We start from the raw sequence: 18648 nt of genomic DNA, 5'->3' as shown, positions 1-18648 counted from the left end.
TTATTTCTTTCTGAAGCATTTGTAATCCTGATCTCTGACATGAATTATCCTTCAAGAGAAATGTTTGCTCAAGTCATGTGTTTGAGTGGGAGAATGGGGCAAAATTTCTTCTGCAAAGTTTCCTGCGTTTCTTTCCATTTTCAACTTTCTTTCAAATTTTCACTTTCCAATTTTTTCGCCATTCAAATTAGGATTGCTAGTTCTGCGTTGGGAAATTCCAGGGGAATTCCAGGCTCCAACTGGAGGCTCGAAAACCAGCAGTGCAGCCCCCCTACATGTGAACTGTAGTAATTGCAATTTATATGTAGGATTTCATTGATATTTATATGCAAGAGTTATTTATTCACCAGATGTACTTGCCACTTTCTAAATACATGTATATGCAGGGCTTTTTTTCTGGGAAAAGAGGTGATGGAACTCAGTGGTGGAACTCAGGATCACACAATGATGTTATTTTGGGTCAGCTCGAACAAGGGGGAGTTTTTAAAAGTTTAAATCACCCTTGGTGAAAATGGTCACATGGCCAGTGGCCCCACCCCCTGATCTCCAGACAGAGGGGAGTTTAGATTGCCCCCCGTGCTGGAGTGGCGCGGAGGGCAATCTAAACTCCCCTCTGTCTGGAGATCAGGGGGCGGGGCCACCAGCCATGTGACCATTTTCAAGAGGTGCCGGAACTCCGTTCCACCGTGTTTCTGCTGAAAAAAAGCCCTGTGTATATGTGATTTATTATCATACTCTTATAACGAGATATTTCGATGGGGCGCTGCCCTGTTGGTTTTTGTGCTTATTCCCAGAGGAACCTCTTTGTTGTTGTTCCAACTGGAGGCTGGCAAACCCTACATTCAAAGGATATAGCTTCTGGACTATTTTTTAAGTTTTACTCCGCTCTCAAATGGGGGCTACCAATAGTACGTATTTCTTCTTTGGTAGCCCTCTTGTAACAATGGTCTCTTCATGTTTCAGGTTATCATGAATCAGCCTTCGAACCTTGTGAGTATTCAAAACACTATTTTGTTTGTGTTTCCTTTGGTCTTGAAGATTCTCTTATTTAAACTGTTATTCAGGAGGCAGAACTTGACCTATTCTATCCACCCAGTCCCTCTCCGGTGGGTAGCTCCTGTCAATCATGCCCCTTTCAGTAATGGTAGCACCTCACCAAGAAGTTGGAAGGGAAAGTTTAGAGAGACCACCAATCCCTTCTTAGGAGCACATGAAAGTCATCACTTATCAGAAGGGGGGATTGTGTTCTCTATCCCATTGCAAGAACAGACAGACAGCAGGGGGACCATTGTTTTAATTCAGGGCACAGATTGGCCACTGACTCGTCCATCTGGAAGATCTCTTCTTGGTCATTTTATGTTTGGTTAATGTGTACCCTGATTTCATGTTGTGCTGCATTGTGTGTGAGAGTTTGTGCCTGGCTTTTGGCTTGAGAATAGCCTATGGTATAGTTCGAATCAGTAGCTATCACCTTGCAAAATGTACCCTTTTGTGGGCCTGCATGCTCATCCCTCTTCCCAAGCTACATATACGTTTGATAATCTCCAGGTGGGGCCCGGAGTTCTCCTGGAATTACAACATCTCCAGACTACAGAGATCAATTCCTCTGGGGAAAATGGCAGCTTTGGAGGCTGGACTCCATTGGCATTATACCCCGTCCTCTCTCCACCCCCAAATCTCCAGGAATTTCCCAAGCTGGGGTTGGCAACACTTTCAACAAACCATCCATTTCCAAAAAGGAGAACAAACAACCTGTCACAAAGGACAAGCCCTAGTCAGGATCTATCTTATTGTAAATTACTCTTCCCAGTCTTCCCCTTTGTGACTGCCTCCCAAATGCAATCAGAAGGCCAAGAAAACTGCAATTCCCTGTAAGCTCTGAGAGTAGCTGCTGGCTAGCTGCCTATTTAATTTAATGCATTTTTAGCCAATCTTTCTCATAGAAAGGACTGTGGTGATTAATGTTGAAATGCTGCTAGTTTAAAATTGTAACAACAACAAAATCAGCCATTTGAGGGCTTGGAATGCTTAACTCGAAATGAACACTTTGAGAAAGGCAAGGTTTATTTGAGAAAAGCATGTTTATTTTTGAGGATTGTAGCATCACTAGTTTTCACATATCAGCTGCTTTGATTCTACTGATCAAGTGGTATGTTTTTTAAAATAAAAAAACCAATCAGTTTAGTACTTGAGCTGCTTAATAGCTGAGCTGCTATTTTCCCTTTCTCAGTTGTCGTTACTTCCACTACGAGATCTCCCACAACACAGTTTTCAATGACAAGTGATTTCACTGTGAATTTCACCGTAACCAATCTCAAATATAAGCCAGGCATGGGAATTTCCTACTCAAAAGAGTTCAATTCTACAAGGAGACCTTTTGACAAAATGGTAAGCCCAGAGCCACACCAAACTTTACTTAAGTAAATAAAGGTGGAAATACATGTTACTAAGTACCTAGGGATGCTCAAGTGAACCTCATTTCACATGTTTCCCCTCCAACTTTCCATGCCCTTGTTCACACAGTCACACTTCAATTTGCTCCACCTGAATACATTCATGCGTTCAGTATCAGTTCCTCCTCAACTTCTAAAAGTATCCCAGTTTCCCCCACATCCATTCACTGAAATGCAGGTCTTGACAATTTCTCACATTTTAAAGAAATGCAAATTGGCAAGTCAAAGGAGCCTACAGTACTTGTTCTCCCAGCGAAAATAGAGCTGAATTGGTGCTCTGCCCTCCAGACACACTTGCAGATGCAATCACACAAAGGGAGCTCCTGTGAAAGCGGCATTCACATGTGCCAAGCAAGAACAGTCTGCATGTGAATTGAGGATCACGCATAAAATCCTGCACTTGAACATCTCCAGGTAATCTGCAACATGTATTTCCACTCTGAGTCTTTACCTCTCAGGCATGGTTCCAGCTCACGAAATCTTCCTTTATGCCTAGCTGGGCCAACTCTTAGAAAAGAGCAGCGTTGGACCTTGGTTTGTGAGATGCAGTGTAAAGGCTTTCAGGTAAAAGGATACAGAGAATGCTTGGCAATATGTAAATGGTCTCTGTCTTAAAAACTGGGGATGTTCCAGAACCTTTCATTTGACCTATGAACAAAGGACGATTTCAGATTTCTCCTCCCCAAATTCCCAGTTGAACTTAACTCATCTCTTGTGCAAATCGAACTCACAGTTCTTCCTTTCTGCACCTTTCTTCTGTGTTCCCTGTAAAACATACACTTCTTCAGCATCCATAAATCAGCATTATACACATGCAAACAGGGAAAGAACATCCCATTTCCCTTGCTTTCCCCCCTTCCTTCTCTTCCATCTCTTCTCCGTCACTCATGCCCCTATCTCTTTCTGTACCCCCCTCTTTCTCTGTCATCCCCCACCCCCTGCTCACCAGGCTACTCCCAGAGCTCTGGCCTCTGGTCCTCTTCCCCTCCCCCCACCAATGTTGCTGCCTTGGCATGGGGGGGGGGAATAATGACCAGTGCCCTCTCCCATACCCACCTCCAGTGCTGTCAGTGCTAGAAACCAGAATTTCTGGCAATTCCTACAGTGGCATGACATCACTTCCATGTTTCCCCTGGAAGTGATGTAACACCTTTGTGCTGATGGTGCCTCCCCATGTCCCGACCCCCCAGACACCTGCTGATTGCCAGCTGGAGGCTAACACCCCTACATCAGATCCCTGGGGTCCCTGACACAGGTGGCCTGCCATTGAGCCCTTCCCAAAGCACTCCCAAACTGAGCTACAATCAATAGCAGGTTCCATCCAGGCTTCGCCTAATCCAGATATTCTTTCCCTTCCCAGACCCATAAATGATGGAAGCGAGACAGCCGTGGATAACATCTGCACCTACCGACGAAACTCTACAATTGTCCCTTTTGACGAAGAGCGAGTGTACCAGGATTTCGTCAGCAATACCAATAGCTGTACCGAGATGGGGCCCTACAGCCTGGACCAGCATAGCCTCTTTGTGAATGGTAATAATCAGATTTTGTTTGAAGCTGCCCTTTATCAAGCGTTAGTTCTTTTGATCCCAAGTAATAGCCCTTCCAATGGGTTGCAGCTCTCCAAAGAGCTGTAGTGCAGAACAGCCTTTCTGAGGCTCACTGCCTGAAATTCTTTGATGGGAGGTGCTGGAGGTGGACTTTCCACAAGTAAATCAGGTCCTTTCCCACTGGGTAGATAATTTCCCCACCTCCACCTGCTACAGCTCACTCTTCTCTGCTTTTCTTCTCATGCCAGGTTATCATGAATCACCACATCGGCCAGGTAAGTATACTATGATGCGATACCAACCATGCAATTTTCCCAAGCCCTTGTTTGGGCCAGCAGTGTGCAATCAAAGTGAGCCCCAGTGTTCACAAGCAGTCTACCTGTATGCTAGTTGCTGACGGTTCCGTATCCAGCTAGTGGGCATTTGGATGACTGGAAACAGGATGCTGGACTAGACAGGCTTCTGGTCTGATCTAGCAGGGCTCTTCTTAAGTTCCAGCCATTCCTTTGCATCCTTTCCCATCTCACTGTTATCATACTGAAAAAAAGGAATCCCTCTGTAACTGTGTGTACATCTCTCAAGATTCTTTTTGTACGCTGTTTCATCAGCATGCAAGAGGACATACAGATCTCAGTATGGCACCACAGAAAAGATTATGATTACTTCCCCCTTCTGTTTTATCATTGGACAAGAATGCATCAATAATGCAAGAGAAGAAACAGACAATTCAACCGGGCTAGGCTGTACAGGTGTTTATTTAGAATTATGGTTGCCAACTGGTCAGAGGAAGAATGTCCTGACTTTTTAATAGGGGCTTCATGGGATGCTGTTTACCAGGTGATCATACCTACCCTCCATGCCAGGGAACAGTTTCAACTACTTCAACACACATGAAGTCATTATTTAAAAAGATACAACATTTTTTTTCCCAAGTCATTTTTTCCCAAGTCCGACACCATCTGAAGTTCATTGTAGAAACAATCCTAATTAAATCAGAACCAAGTAGTAATGAAATACAGCTCCAAAGGAGATTCCTGAACAATAAAAGATCAGTAGAAAAGAGCAAGAGTCCAGTAGCACTGATAAGACTAACAAAATTTGTGGTAGGGTATGAGCTCTCATGACCCACAGCTCACTTCTTCAGTGTCCAGCACCGCCGGCCTTCTGTCCACCCCCCAACCCCCCAGCCTTGCTGCAGCAGACACCCCCTTCAGGCCCTGCAGCGCGGCCTCTGGCAGTACCTCCGTTGCAGGAGCCCCTACAGGCCTCCCTCACCCTCAGGCCAGTCGCAGGCGACGCCCAGGCACAACTCTGGGGAGCAGCCTGCAGCCACTCAGCAGAGTCACTCACCCTTCTGCCGCAGTTGCCCAGATGGCTCCACCTCATCCAGGCCCACGGGAGTTTGCCAGCAGCACCAGCCAGGCAGGCCCAGGCCCTGAGCTGCCAGGGGAGCCACTGGGGAGGGTCCAGAAGCAGCAGGGGGGAGCCAGGCAGAGAGCAGACCAAATGCCCCGCCCTAGGCTGGGATGGAGTGGGTGGGGCCAGGAGACTGCAGAGTCTACCCAGCCCTCCTGTCAGATAGGCCGGGAGAAGAGGCCTTTAAATTCAGGTTCCTGTGAAGGCCAAGGAGGATTTTGCAGGGAGAGGCAGCTGGAGCATACTGTTACTCCCAGGGCAGGAGGAGGAACAAGGGGGTGCAACCCCCTTCCCTGCCCATCTGAGGCCGGAGGACACCTGCCTGGGGAGCTGGTAGGATGGCAGGCCGTGAGGTGGGGGCACCAGTGAGGGAGGAGCCTCCCATTCAGATATATCTAGAATATGAATCTATCTGTCCTTATATATTGGGGAGAGGAGTGATTTCAGATGCCAAATGACAATAGCAAGTAAATGGCAAAGACAAACATGATTGAATAGGGTGGGGTAGACAGCAGGGTGGTTGGTGTGGAGAAAGTAGCATTGATAATGAGCCAGGAAGCCTTTGTCTTGATTCAGCCCAGGTGGATGTACTTGAGCTTCCATTATCAGTTGCAATTCAGCAGTCTCTCTTTCTAATCTCCCTTTGAAATTCCTCTGTAGGAGAACTGCTAAAAGACCAGAATAGGAGAAATCCCTCCTGGGATACCCCTCTTGGATCGTGCAGGGCAGCTTTGGGTGGCAAAATATCTAGCTAGGCTTGGATGGGACTGTTAGCAGACACATATGCTGAGTGAGGGACTCACTGAAGGGACTCTGCTTGAGCTGTATCTACTTTGGTTTGAGGTGGTTCCTCAAGCATAGTCAGGCCAGCTCAGGGAATGCACCACTTATTTGTTTCCAAGGCTTGAAGACTTCCATGAGCTTGGGTGCATGGGTAGTCTTTTGCAACCCGTTTCAGGATTTGGACTAGTAAATGTGATTTTGGAACAGTAGTCAAAAGCACAGGAAAACATGGAGGTTCATTTTAGAACAGGAGAAACCAAAGCAACACCCCAAAGCCTGCTTGGGATGGTATGCAATCTGCAAGGAAGAAAACCAGAAATATGCATCTTATCTTCTCATGGCTGCTTCCCCTCATCTGCAGCTTCTGTTCCAACAACTCCTGCCAAGCCAACAAGTGAAGAATTCACAGTGAACTTTACTGTAACCAACCTCAAATACAAGCCAGAGATGGCCGATCCCAGTTCGAAGGTCTTTACATCCACCAACAGAACTTTCACCACATTGGTAAGTCTGAACTTCACAAGAGCTGATTTTATTGGGCTGGAACCCAAAGAGGCCTGCAGAACAGAGGGGCCTGGAAAAGAGTGCCAGGCAGAAGGGATGAAGGGAGAATGGGTGTTACCATTTTGTTTAGTAAGAGATTTGGTCGGGGAGGGGGGGAGTGAAGCTGACAAGAATTGGGAGAAAAAATGGGGCAGAGTTTAGAGTGTAGAGTTTAACCAAGTGCTGTCTTGGGTATAATTTAGGGATGCCATTCCCCCGCCCGGGGCAGGGGATCCCCTGCTCTTCCCCTTCCCCTCCCCCCACCTCCACTTACTTGGCCAGTGGGGGGGTACTTCCCAGGGCGCCTTTCCCCCGGGTGGTGCAGCTCGCTCGTGGGCGGTGCACTCCCATGCCCCCAGCAGTCCGATTCAGGCCGAATCATGCCCCAAAGTGGGCCCATTTCAGGCTGAATTGCGCCCTGCAGCAGACTGATTCAGCCTGTTGGTGAGCGTGGGACTACTCCTAGGCCGCCCTTTGACCCGCGTGATGATGTCACTTCCCAGAAGTGATGTTATCGTGCTAGCCGAGACCACATGCACGTGCAAAAAACAAACACACAAGCGCAGCGAGGTAAGTGCCAGGATCCCAATCTCCCGCCGGGGGAATCAGGGGACCTGGCAACCCTAGTGTAATTCGATATTTTTTTCATGTCTAGCTGGGCCGCATGTTGCAGAAGATCCTTGGGCCTGCGTTCGCAGCCTGCAGTGTCACAGTTCTTAGGTAAGGCCTCTTGAGTTGACAAGAGATGTCTACACAGGGGTCAGAAAACAGCAGTGGCTGCAAGTGGGGTGGGAGTGGGTGAGAACAGAGTCCACGCAGCCTCTCCCCACACTGCTTGCTGCTGCTGCCACCCCCACCTGCCACCCCTCCCTAGGGTTGCTAACTCTGGGTTGGGGAAATTCCTGGAGATTCAGAGGTGGAGCCTGTGGAGGGTGGGTTTTGGAGGGGGAGGGATCTCTGTGAAGTATAATGCCTAGAGCCCACCCTCTAAAAGTGCCATTTCCTCCAGGGAAAGTGATCTCTCTCGTCCAGAGAGAAGACGTAATTCAGGGGGATCTCTAGGTGCCACCCGGAGGATGGCATCCTGCTTTTCTGTCATTATGTCTGTGCAACCATGCTCAGAAACCCCCTCATTTTCACTTTCCCTGCTGAGCCATGCTTAATGCTACAGCATAGCTCAGCTGAGAAAATGAAAAATAAAGTTCCTTAAAAGGCCCCAAACCTCTGCCTCCTCCCTTTCCAAAGTGGTTGCGGATGGAATGTTTGCATAGTCCCCCCTTTGAACTAGAGCAAAGAAGGGTTGTCTAAAAATCTAATTTAAGGAGGAAAGCCCCAGGAAGCCCACGAGTCATGCTCAGAATGACCATGATGTCATGTGGATATTCCCATTTAATTTACGGGTTTCCTGGATTCCATGTGAGGACAAGCTCTGTGTAGAAGTAGCTTGATACTGTTTTGCAATTAGGGATATTCTTCTGGGTTTGCATCCCTGCCTTCTCCCCTTGAAAACGTCTGCCTCAATTTATAATAATAATAACAACAACAACAACATTCGATTTATATACCGCCCTTCAGGATGACTTAACATCCACTCAGAGCGGTTTACAAAGTATGTTATTATTATCCCCACAACAAAACACCCTGTGAGGTGGGTGAGGCTGAGAGAGCTAGAAGCTGTGTGACTGACCCAAGATCACCCAGCTGGCTTTAAATGGAGGAGTGAGGAATCAAACCCGGTTCTTCAGATTAGCGTCCCGTGCACTTAACCACTACACCAAACTGGCTCTCTTCTGCCTTTGGGTTTCTGTAGTCTTTAATTTGGCACCATTTTCCAGTTCCTCACACTATGTTTTCTATTAAGTGGTGCTATTTTTAATGTTATATTTTCACCAATTGCATATAAATCGTGTAAAGATGCCACAAAAAGAAACAAATATTAACTGGAAAAACCAATAACGAAAATTGGCAAAGGGGATAGAAAAACTCTTTAAATGCATGGTTCACTTTAAGCTGGCACTTCTGAGAGTCTCTCCATGCAAGACATCTTACACAAGTAGGATCAAATGAAAGATTTTACCCTTGTTCTCCCATTGTGGATACAGATGCGCCACTAGGGAGACAGAGTATATTTGAATATAAGACCACAGAAAGTAAGTCACCTGAGCAACCCTGTGTAAGATGTCTTGTGTAGAAACTGTCAGAGCCAAGCTACAAGTGACGCCTGACACAGGTTGAACACTTGTCAGCTTCCCTCAAGTTTTGATGGGAAATGTAGGCATCCTGGTCTTGCAACTGTAATGGAGAGCCAAGCTGTAAAACCAGGACGCCTACATTTCCCAACAAAACTTGAGGTAAGGTGATTGGATTTATAAATTGCTGTACATGGCAGAAATGGACAAGATGACAAGAAAACTGAGAGATCTGGACTCAGGGCAGTTTAACACAGACTGGGAGAAGCTGAAACAATATCTGGAGAAGAAATGGGAGGTGGGAGGAAAACTGTGGCAGTTTGAGAACTACTGAAGTATAATAAAATGTAGAGGGGGGTGACTTTACCGGGGGGAGAAGAGATAAATGGGAATTTATAAGCAGTTAGATTAACAGATTGACATATATATAGATATATATAGGTTAATAAACAGAATATTGATAGAAAATAATTAACTATAAGGATTAAATATAAGGATTGATTAACCAACAATATTTTCTTTCTTTGGTAAGACTTGTACAATGCACCAAACTGAATGTCTAAAGGTATAGATGAGTCAAATTGATTGACTATGTGATGAGAGTTATATAGAATTATTATAAAAAGACAGAATGAGTAATATACAGAGAATAAGTCAAATTGTTTGATTTAAATGAATGTATGATTTACATGGTTTATGATATATAGAAATATTTGAAATTTGAAAAGGGGATAAATTGTTTATCTAAGATGGAAACAAGGACTTACAGTTTGGGTATATAATATTAAAAATAGTTAAGGATGTACTGCTTAGAATAATGGAGAATATATATTTGTTTTAGATAGAGGAATCTAATAGAAGTAAGGGAAAAGGGACAAAGGGTTGGAAAGCTGATGGAAGTCAACAAAAGGGGGGGGGGAAAGGGAGGGGGTTAGAAATGGAAAATTGGGGAAAATGGAATGTAAATGTTAAAATAATGGATTCTAACCCAATAAAAAATTTTTCAAAAAAAAAAAAACTTGAGGTAAGCTGACAAATGTCCAACCTGTGTAAGGCGTCACTTGTAGCTTGGCTCTCAGTATTCATCCCAATCAGTACTGAATCGGTTTGGGCTCCCCACATTCTGCACTGCACAATGCTGAAGCAGATTGGCATCTGCTTTTTTATGACAGACATGTTGAGACTTGGAGTCACCTTTTATGAGGGCTGTAGCTGACATCACTTATTTAAAAATTTCAGTATGTGTCATAACGTTGCAATGTTGGAACCCAGTGTGTCCACAATCCCCTTTCCCCTTTCTGGCCCTGTATTCATTGATTGGCTAGTCCTGTGCCCACCATATTTTTTTTTTTAGAATTGTGGAGAGGCAATTGGTGGCAGAGTTCTGGAGGGAAACCTACAAAGTGCTTTTTACGTTTGTTTCACTAGTAGTAGATTCTTCTGGCAGCCGTTGCAGTTCTTTGTGAACTCTCTCTGGTGCGGTTTGAATTGTTGCTTGGCGCAAAATGGTGCTTCTCTGCCTGAACCAAATGTTCAAATGTTGGTGCCCAAACCGAAACAGCATTCTCATTGGCCTCTTCGCATCATGTGTCCGTGTTCTAGCACGGGGAGGATGGATTCTTGAGATGAAGTCCCCTTCCCAGCTTTCCAAATCACTGTGATCATGAGCTCTGGTTATAGAGAAAGGAAATAAAAAAGTAAACCCAAGAAACAATCAGTGGGGAACGTGGCTCAGCATTGGGGAGCAGGATAGATGCTGCTTTAAGGGGTAGAATGCACAAATGTCACGGCATTGCAACTTTCCCCTAAAAAAGGGGGGGGGGTACTTGATTGCTTGGGGTTTATTGTCAGGCTCCTCCTAAAGCCAAAGAGTCAGTCAGATGAGAAAAATGTCTTTTGTGAGCACAGTTTGCAAGGTTATGAATTTGCAGCCTTAAAATTGAATAATAATAATAATAATAATAATAATAATAATAATAATAAAAAAAAAAGAACTTGGAAAATGAATTTGCAGCCTTGATTTCACAATACAGTTGTATGAATGATGTGGTAGTGTTACAACCCTTCCCTTGTTTAAAAAAAATAAAGAGAGAAGGGTTAGAGAACTGGGGAAGGAAGGAGTGTCTTCTACTGGATGTCCCACAAATCAGCGCCCGGGGGGGGGAGGGAAGGGGGGGAGAGAAGCAGTTTAAATTTATCTGGATAATTGGCTAATTAATCATTTATCAAGATTTGCATTGAGGTTCATTTAGCTGACCCTGTCTATAGGAGCAGTGGGTGTTTTTTTTTAAACAATATTTATATCTTATAAAGGAGACCGTTTTGTTTTGTTTTTTTGTTGAATGTCTATCCTTTCCTTTTCTAGATCCATGAATGGAGGGATGGCTACTGGTGTAGATAGCGTCTGCACCTACAAAAGCGATTCCACAGCCCCTCAGTTTGACCAAGTCAGTGTGCACCGTGACTTAACCAATGAGACAAATGGATTCACCCAGATGAGAACCTACAGTCTGGACAGGAGCAGTCTTTGTGTGAATGGTAACAGTGGCTTTTTACCTAATAATTATATTTAACAAAACCAGCAGGAGACAGTGAGTATCAGGAGCCAGGGGAGGGTGGCTGTAATGGGTAGAGCATGGGAAAATACCCAGGCCGTTTTCACACTGCTTACCAGCAACGGAACATCACACTAAGCTCCTGGAACGACAGCATCTTCCTAGTGCGATTTCACACAAGAACTACCATTTTCGTGTGAAATCACGCCAGAAAGATGCTGTCGCTCCGGGAGCTTGGCACGATGTTCCGTGGCCAGTAAGCAGTGTGAAAACGGCCCTGTTTGAATCCCCACTCTGCTGTTAAAGCCTGATGGGCGATCTTGGGCCAATCTCAATTCCTTCAGCCTAATCAACCTCACAGGGTTGTTGTGTGACTGAAATGGAAAAACGGGAAATCCTGTGCACTTTCCCTTATACACTGAGCTCAGCAGAAGGGCAGGATAAAAATCTGATAGAGAAAGAACAATTACTATACTATTGTTCTTTGTATGCTGTCTGCAGGGCAGTGTTGGCAATCCAAGCCATGGGTTAGAGGAGGAGCACCAATCTGTTCTTTCTCATTTATTTTGTTTCCATATGCAGTCATTGCAAGCCTTTTGTAGCACCCATTTCCATAGCCACCACTGCCGAATCATTTGTTTCTTTGATACCATTTTTCTATTTATATGCCATTTCTATGCCAGTGCAAAAAAATCATGTTTAAAATGCATTGATTTTAAGAGGAACACATTAGTGCAAAGAAAAAGAAGAGCACATGAAAATTAAGGTCTGAGCATTCAGTTTGCATGAGGGAGACACAAAACTGAACTTTTTGAGGCAATCTGGCCTCAGAATTTATTCATTGCTGGTAGATTGCCTATCAATCAAATGGTCCCCAAAGTCTCAATCTATTTAGTAAGAGCAAAATAAAACCACATGCTTTAATAATAATAATAATAATAATAATAATAATAATAATAATAATAATAATAATAATGCAGCTTTCTGACATAACACCTACAGAACGGCAAAAGACAGCGCTACTTGGAACAGCGTACATATTGCGCCGATATCTGGTTGATACTTAGGTCTCTGGTGGAAACTTGTATCAGCTTAGCAAGGCCAATCAATAATAAACCTCTGTTTATTGTTGTTTGTGTTTTAATAATAATAATAATAATAATAATAATAATAATAATAATAATAATAATAATAATAATAATAATAATAGCACCTCGACTAGAGCCAGGGCCTTTTCGGTCCCTGGTGGAACGCTCTGTCTGCTGAAATCAGGGCCCGGCAGGACCTACTATCTTTTTGCCGGGCCTGCAAGACAGTGTTGTTCCGCCAGGCATATGGCTGAGGTTGGGCCTCCGCTGGCCTGGAAAAAAGGGGTGTATAAATCTTAACCCTCCCTATGAAGGCTGTCCACCATCCTGTTTTAAATGTGTTGTTTTTAATGAACATGAATTTTTAATTGTATTTTTAATATGTTGTTATCCGCCCTGAGCCCGCACGCAGGGAGGGTGGAGTACAAATTTGAAATAAATAAAATAAAATAAATAAATTATATACTGTTCTTCTAGACTGATTAGTGCCTCTGAGTGAGGCGCTAATCACTCTAGAAGAATAAGAGCGGTGAACAAGTTAGTGTTATTATCCCCACAATACAGCTGGGGAGTTGGGCTGAGAGGAGTGGCTGACCCAAGACCACCTCCTGAGCTCATGACAGTAATGGGATTCGAACCAGTAGAGTGGTGATTCACAGCCAAACCACTTAACCACTGTGCTACAGCAGCTCTCTACAACTAAAACATCATACAAAGACCATTTTTACAGCAGCAACATCACAGTGCCATTTAATTACTCAGATTCAAAGGCTCTCTGGAAAAGACGGGTCTTCAGACCCCTCCGGAACCACTTCAGAGAGGTACTTGATCATAGGCCTTGAAGGAAGGAGTTCCAGAGTTGCAGGATAGTGGCTGAGAAGGGCCTGCATGCCAGACTTTAATTAATGGCTGGCTCCTGGAAATGAATAGGACCACAGCTTCATCCCACTGGGATCTGGATACGTTGCATCTAGAAGCCCAAAGGTTTGAAAAATAATTCCAGTGCTTATTGGGAGTAAACTGAGGATGTTAACAGTGCAAGCCTATGCAGAGTTATTCCAATCTAAACTAGGGCTGCCAGGTCCCCTGATGGGGGTGGGAGATCCCCCATTCCCACCCTCCTCCTTCCGCCACCACTCACCTGGCAGTGGGGAGAAAGGTGGAGGAACAGGTTTCCCAGGTGTGCTCCCAGCTTGGCATGGCATGACATCACTCCCAGGAGTGACATCATCACACAGGCCCCAGGAGTGCTCCCACACTAATCGACAGGCCAATGCGGAAAAGGCGAGTGCCAAGTTTCCCCTCACTCTTGCCAGGAGGGTAAGGGGATCTGGCAGTCCTAAAAAGCCTATTGACTTCAGTGGGCTTAGACTGCAGTAACTTTTCTTAGGATTGCACCATAAGTTGTGTTCCCTTACCTCTCTGGAGAGAAATACTTAAAATGAGAGAGATCACCCCCAGTTCCCAAGGCCTGCATTCTGGTGGGAATGGAAGACCTGGCCTTGACAAGGTCATTTTTGATCTGGTGACAAATCCTTTGAGGGTGAGGGCAGCTAGGGCCATTACAGGCTCTGGAAAAGAGAGCCAGTAGAAAATCCTCATCCATTCACAGCAGCTTACAACCCTTTCCCCTAGGGTTGCCAACATACAGGTGGGTCCTGGAGATCTCCCAGGATTACTACTGATCTCTAGGTGTGTGCAGGGCCAGCCTGATTCAGTATTCCTGATTCGGGTTTACCCGAATCAGGAAACCGATTCGAAGTAAAGGGAAACCCGAATCAGTAAACCGATTCGGGTTTGATTTGGGTTTGATTCGTAAAGATTCGGCCGTTATTTTCAATTGGGAACTTGCTCCCGGCTTTCCAGGAGCCTGGGGGGGCATTTTCTTTCTGAATCAAACCAAACTTGGTGGGGACCTTCTCCTAACTCTCTTCTAACTACCCACCAAGTTTCAGAAAGATTGGACTTTGGGGAGCCATGTTATGCCCCTCCAAAGAAGGTGCCCCCATCCTCCTACACTCTCCATTATCCTCTATGGGGAAAAACAAGTCATCTTTCTAGGTGGCTTGAGGTGGTATTTTGCAAGCTAAATGCACCCAACTTTCAGGGGACTTGCTCCCACCTGTCCTCCCACCCTCCACCAAGGCTCAAGCAGATCCCACTTTGGGGGGCCATTTTATGCCCCCCAAAGGTGGTTCTCCTGCCACACCACTTAATGCCTTTCTACTGTGGGGAAGACTTCCAAACAGCAGAAACACATGAGATTGGGGCTGCCAATAGCCACAGCCACAGCCCACCTGCACCCAAATTTCCAAAGACTGCACATCCCCTCCCCAAAACCTAACCTCCCCTGTGGCCAGCCACTCTCTCTCTCTATTGATTCCTGTTATGGGAAAATCCAGACTCCCACAGCAGGAACCCACGGAATGTGGCATCTATGGCCACAGGCACAGTCCTCCTTTTAAATCCACCCACACAGCCCCACACAGACCCAAAGACACCCTCCCCAACATTCCCACACTGGCCACTACCCCAAGAGCAGGCTGGCCAGCCATCCCTCATTGTTCCCTATGATGGGAACTTTTAAACTCAGGGCAATTATGCACAGCCCAGGGGTGCCATAATGGAGGGCACACTCCTGAGTGTGAGCTCGTCCCTGTGAAAGCACACTTGAACCACAGACACCCTCCCCAAAATCCGCCCCCCCTACAGAGATGGCTGGCCAGCCAGCCCCATTGTTCCCTATGATGGGAACTTACTTCACACCAAAGAAGAAAACACAAACACACACTGAATAAAGTTTTTAAAAATTTATTTTCTAACTTTCAAAGTACAACTAAGCAAAGTATTGTGACACATTACACCAGCAGTCTCCCACACAAAAAAATTACACAACTCACTTAACATCAGAGAATCACAAAAAAAAATTGCTGTCAAAAACACTTTATTTCTTTAACTGCTTTAGGTAACACAGTGAAGTGAGTTGTGTTATTTTTCTGTAGTAGACTGCTTTCATGCCCTGTTGTGCCCTCCTACTGTGTAACCTAAAGCGTGCAAAATGCCACCCCTAGCCAGACAAGCCTCTTTCCCCCCCTCATAGGGAATAGTGGAGTGGAGAAGGATAGGGGCACCTTCTTTGGGAGGCCATAAAATACCCCCCCCCCAAAGTGCTGTCTCCCTGAAACTTGGGGGAGGGTGGGAGGGTGGGAGAACAAGCCTCTTTTTTCCCCCATAGGAAATAATGGAGTAGGAGGGGGGTAAGAGCAGCTTCTTTGGGAGGCCATAAAATGCCCCCCGAAAGTGGGATCTGCTTGAGCCTTGGTGGAGGGTGGGAGGACAGGTGGGAGCAGGTCCCTTGAAGGTTGGGGGCATTTTGCATGCAAAATGCCACCCCTAGCCAGACAAGCCTCTTCCCCCCCTAGGAAATAATGGAGTAGGAGGGGCGTAAGAGCAGCTTCTTCTCCGATTCGGTATTGCCGAAACTGATTCAGCATGCCGAAAAGTTTCAGCAATGCCAAAACAAGCCGAATCGAGCCTGATTCGGGTATTTTACCTGAATCAGAATCCCAAATTGCACACCCCTACTGATCTCCGGACAACACAGATCAGTACCCTCTGGAGAAAACAGCAGCTTTGGAGAGTGGACTCCATGGCATTATATCCCACTGAGGTACCTTCTTTCCCCAAGCCCCCACCCACCCCAGGCCTCACCCCCAAATCCCCAGGAATTTTCCAACTCAGAGTTGGCAACCTTAATACCCCCAATGATTATTTTGTATTGACTTTTAAAATGTTATTGTTTTAATTTCTAGGTTACTGCAGGTCACCAAGCCTTACACGTAAGTACATTGGACCACTGCACAAGATTTTAACTGCTCTGGAACATTCCATTCGAAATGGGTTCTGTCTCAAAATTGGCGTTCTCTTCTCTTCCAGATGTCACTGTCACTGCTGCCTCTACCACCACCAAGACTCCAACTGTTGGGTATTTCACCGTGAACTGCACTTTCACTAACCTCCCTTATACAAGGGACCTGGGGGTGCATGGATCTCGAAAGTTCAACTCCACTCAAAGAGTCATGCGATATTATGTAAGCTTCACATCCTATGTACTTCTCACCAGGTTGAATTATACCTTTTAGGGAAACCTAGGAGCTGCTGTCAGTGCTATAAAACAGGTTCAGTGCTATAAAACAGCTTTGTATCTTTATGAGAGTTATGCTTTCTAGACCCAGAGCAGTGTGCTTGTGAATGGCAAGTGGGGGATCCATGAGGACTCAAGAAGAGAGGAAAATTGAGTTCCGTTCCCTGCTGGACCCCCATTTCCCCCTCTTTTGCTGCTCCCCCAGTTTCCCTCCCTTCCTCCACTCTGGCTGTGCGTCCCCCTTACCTACTCACCCACCAAATCTTCCTACCTGCTCACCTTGTTATTCACACCTGTCTTCCCACCCATTCATTCACCTTCTCTCCTGTTTGTCCACTTGTGAGCACAGTAAAGTGAGGGGAGAAATAGGCATGGGAGAAAAGGAAACTCCTAATGCCACTGACTTCATGGTTTTGTGCTTCAGAGTGGCAGGACTCTAATCTGGAGAGCCGAGTTCGATTCTCCACTGCTGTACTTGAAACCACCTGGGTGACCTTGGATCAGTCTCAGCTATCTTAGAGCTCTCTCAGCCCCACCCACCTCACAGGGAGATTGTCGTGAGGATAATAATAACACACTTTGTAAACAGCTCTGAGTGGGCGTTAAATTGCCCTGAAGGGCAGAATATAAATTGAATATCATCATCATCATTATTATTATTCATTTGGGATTGCTGCAGCAATTTGATGTGCCACCTGACTAGCCCTCCCCACCCCCCACCACAATGTCTGCACTCTGCACATGGGCAGGCACAACTTGCTCCAGTTTGGGGCAGAACTTACCGTGAGGTTTTTTAAACATTTCATATTTTTCTGAAAACCTTTGGTGAAATCTATCTCCCAACTTAGAGTGGTTCCATGATTTTTGGGGGGTTATTTGACAGCAATCTAAGAGGAATATCACAATTGGGGACTTCCATTTTGGTACAGAATCAAAACCTCCACGTCTTTCTCACTTCCCTCCCCCCGCCCCACCCGGTATGCAACAAATTCACATGCTGTCTTTTCATTCCCAGATGGAACCCATTCTCAAGAACACCAGCATTGGGTCAGCATTCATTGAGTGCCAAGTGGAGAATTTTAGGTAAGACGCTGTGCAGGAAGAGAAAGAAACCATAATCAATCTTTTAAAAAAATTAATAACAGCAGGGGGAAAACATAGGGAGCCGGATACAAAGAGTTCAGGAGGCAAAATCTAGAAAAGTCCCTCAAAGGACAAGTAGCTCAGCAAAGAACACTGCAGTACCTAGCATAATTTTTTGCATTTTTGTGTGGTTTGTATGCTGTTCACTGCTTTTATTGTGCTATCATTTTATGGATTTAACAGCTTTTCTTATGTTATAATAACAACTGCGCTTATATACTGCTCTTCTAGAAAGATTTGTGCTTACTCAGAGCAGTGAACAAAGTTAGTGTTGTTATCATCCCCACAATACAGCTGGGGAGCTGGGGCTGAGAGGAGTGGCTTACTTGCTGAACTCATGGTGGTAGCAGAATTCAAACCAGCAGGGTACTGATTCATAGCCTAGCCACTTAACCACTATGTGACAGCAACTCTTTCTTGTGGGCAACTTATTTTGGTGGTGAGAGCACAGGTTATATGTATATTAAATAAATAGTTGTATTCTTTCCTTCTCACAAGGAGCATGTGAGGGGAACTCACCAATGTCTCAATCCAGGGAGACCCCAATACTGTATTTAGCACCTCATTAACCAGGGCAGAAATATTGGCAAAAGAAAGAAAGTTTATTGGAGTTAACAGATCCAAATGGGCTGAAACCAGAGATGTTATCAAGGAAGAATGTGCAATGACTCTTCCTGTAGTCAAAAAAAAGGAGAAGCCTAAATGGATGACTGAGAGCCAAACTACAAGTGACGCCTGACACAGGTTGGACGCTTGTCAGCTTCCCTCAAGTTTTGATGGGAAA

The 18648-nt window shown here is 45.3% G+C and overlaps 1 protein-coding gene across 1 annotated transcript in view; it reads left to right on the top strand.

Annotated features, from left to right (window-relative positions):
- LOC129329924 (mucin-16-like) overlaps positions 1 to 18648 on the top strand; it is a gene marked incomplete at its 5' end in the record, with an annotated part of 108050 nt that overhangs the window by 49363 nt on the left and 40039 nt on the right. The window contains 11 exons of the mRNA XM_054979676.1: positions 964 to 990; positions 2231 to 2388; positions 2950 to 3017; positions 3814 to 3986; positions 4252 to 4278; positions 6564 to 6706; positions 7401 to 7465; positions 11300 to 11472; positions 16390 to 16416; positions 16508 to 16668; positions 17737 to 17804. Of these exons, the coding sequence (XP_054835651.1) occupies positions 964 to 990; positions 2231 to 2388; positions 2950 to 3017; positions 3814 to 3986; positions 4252 to 4278; positions 6564 to 6706; positions 7401 to 7465; positions 11300 to 11472; positions 16390 to 16416; positions 16508 to 16668; positions 17737 to 17804 (1090 nt within the window). The remainder of the gene's footprint in view (positions 1 to 963; positions 991 to 2230; positions 2389 to 2949; positions 3018 to 3813; positions 3987 to 4251; positions 4279 to 6563; positions 6707 to 7400; positions 7466 to 11299; positions 11473 to 16389; positions 16417 to 16507; positions 16669 to 17736; positions 17805 to 18648) is intronic.

Source organism: Eublepharis macularius, chromosome 5, assembly GCF_028583425.1.
Source record: "Eublepharis macularius isolate TG4126 chromosome 5, MPM_Emac_v1.0, whole genome shotgun sequence".
Lineage (NCBI taxonomy): Eukaryota > Metazoa > Chordata > Lepidosauria > Squamata > Eublepharidae > Eublepharis > Eublepharis macularius.
Note: the sequence above shows the minus strand (reverse complement) of the source record. Positions and strands in the feature narration are given on the sequence as shown.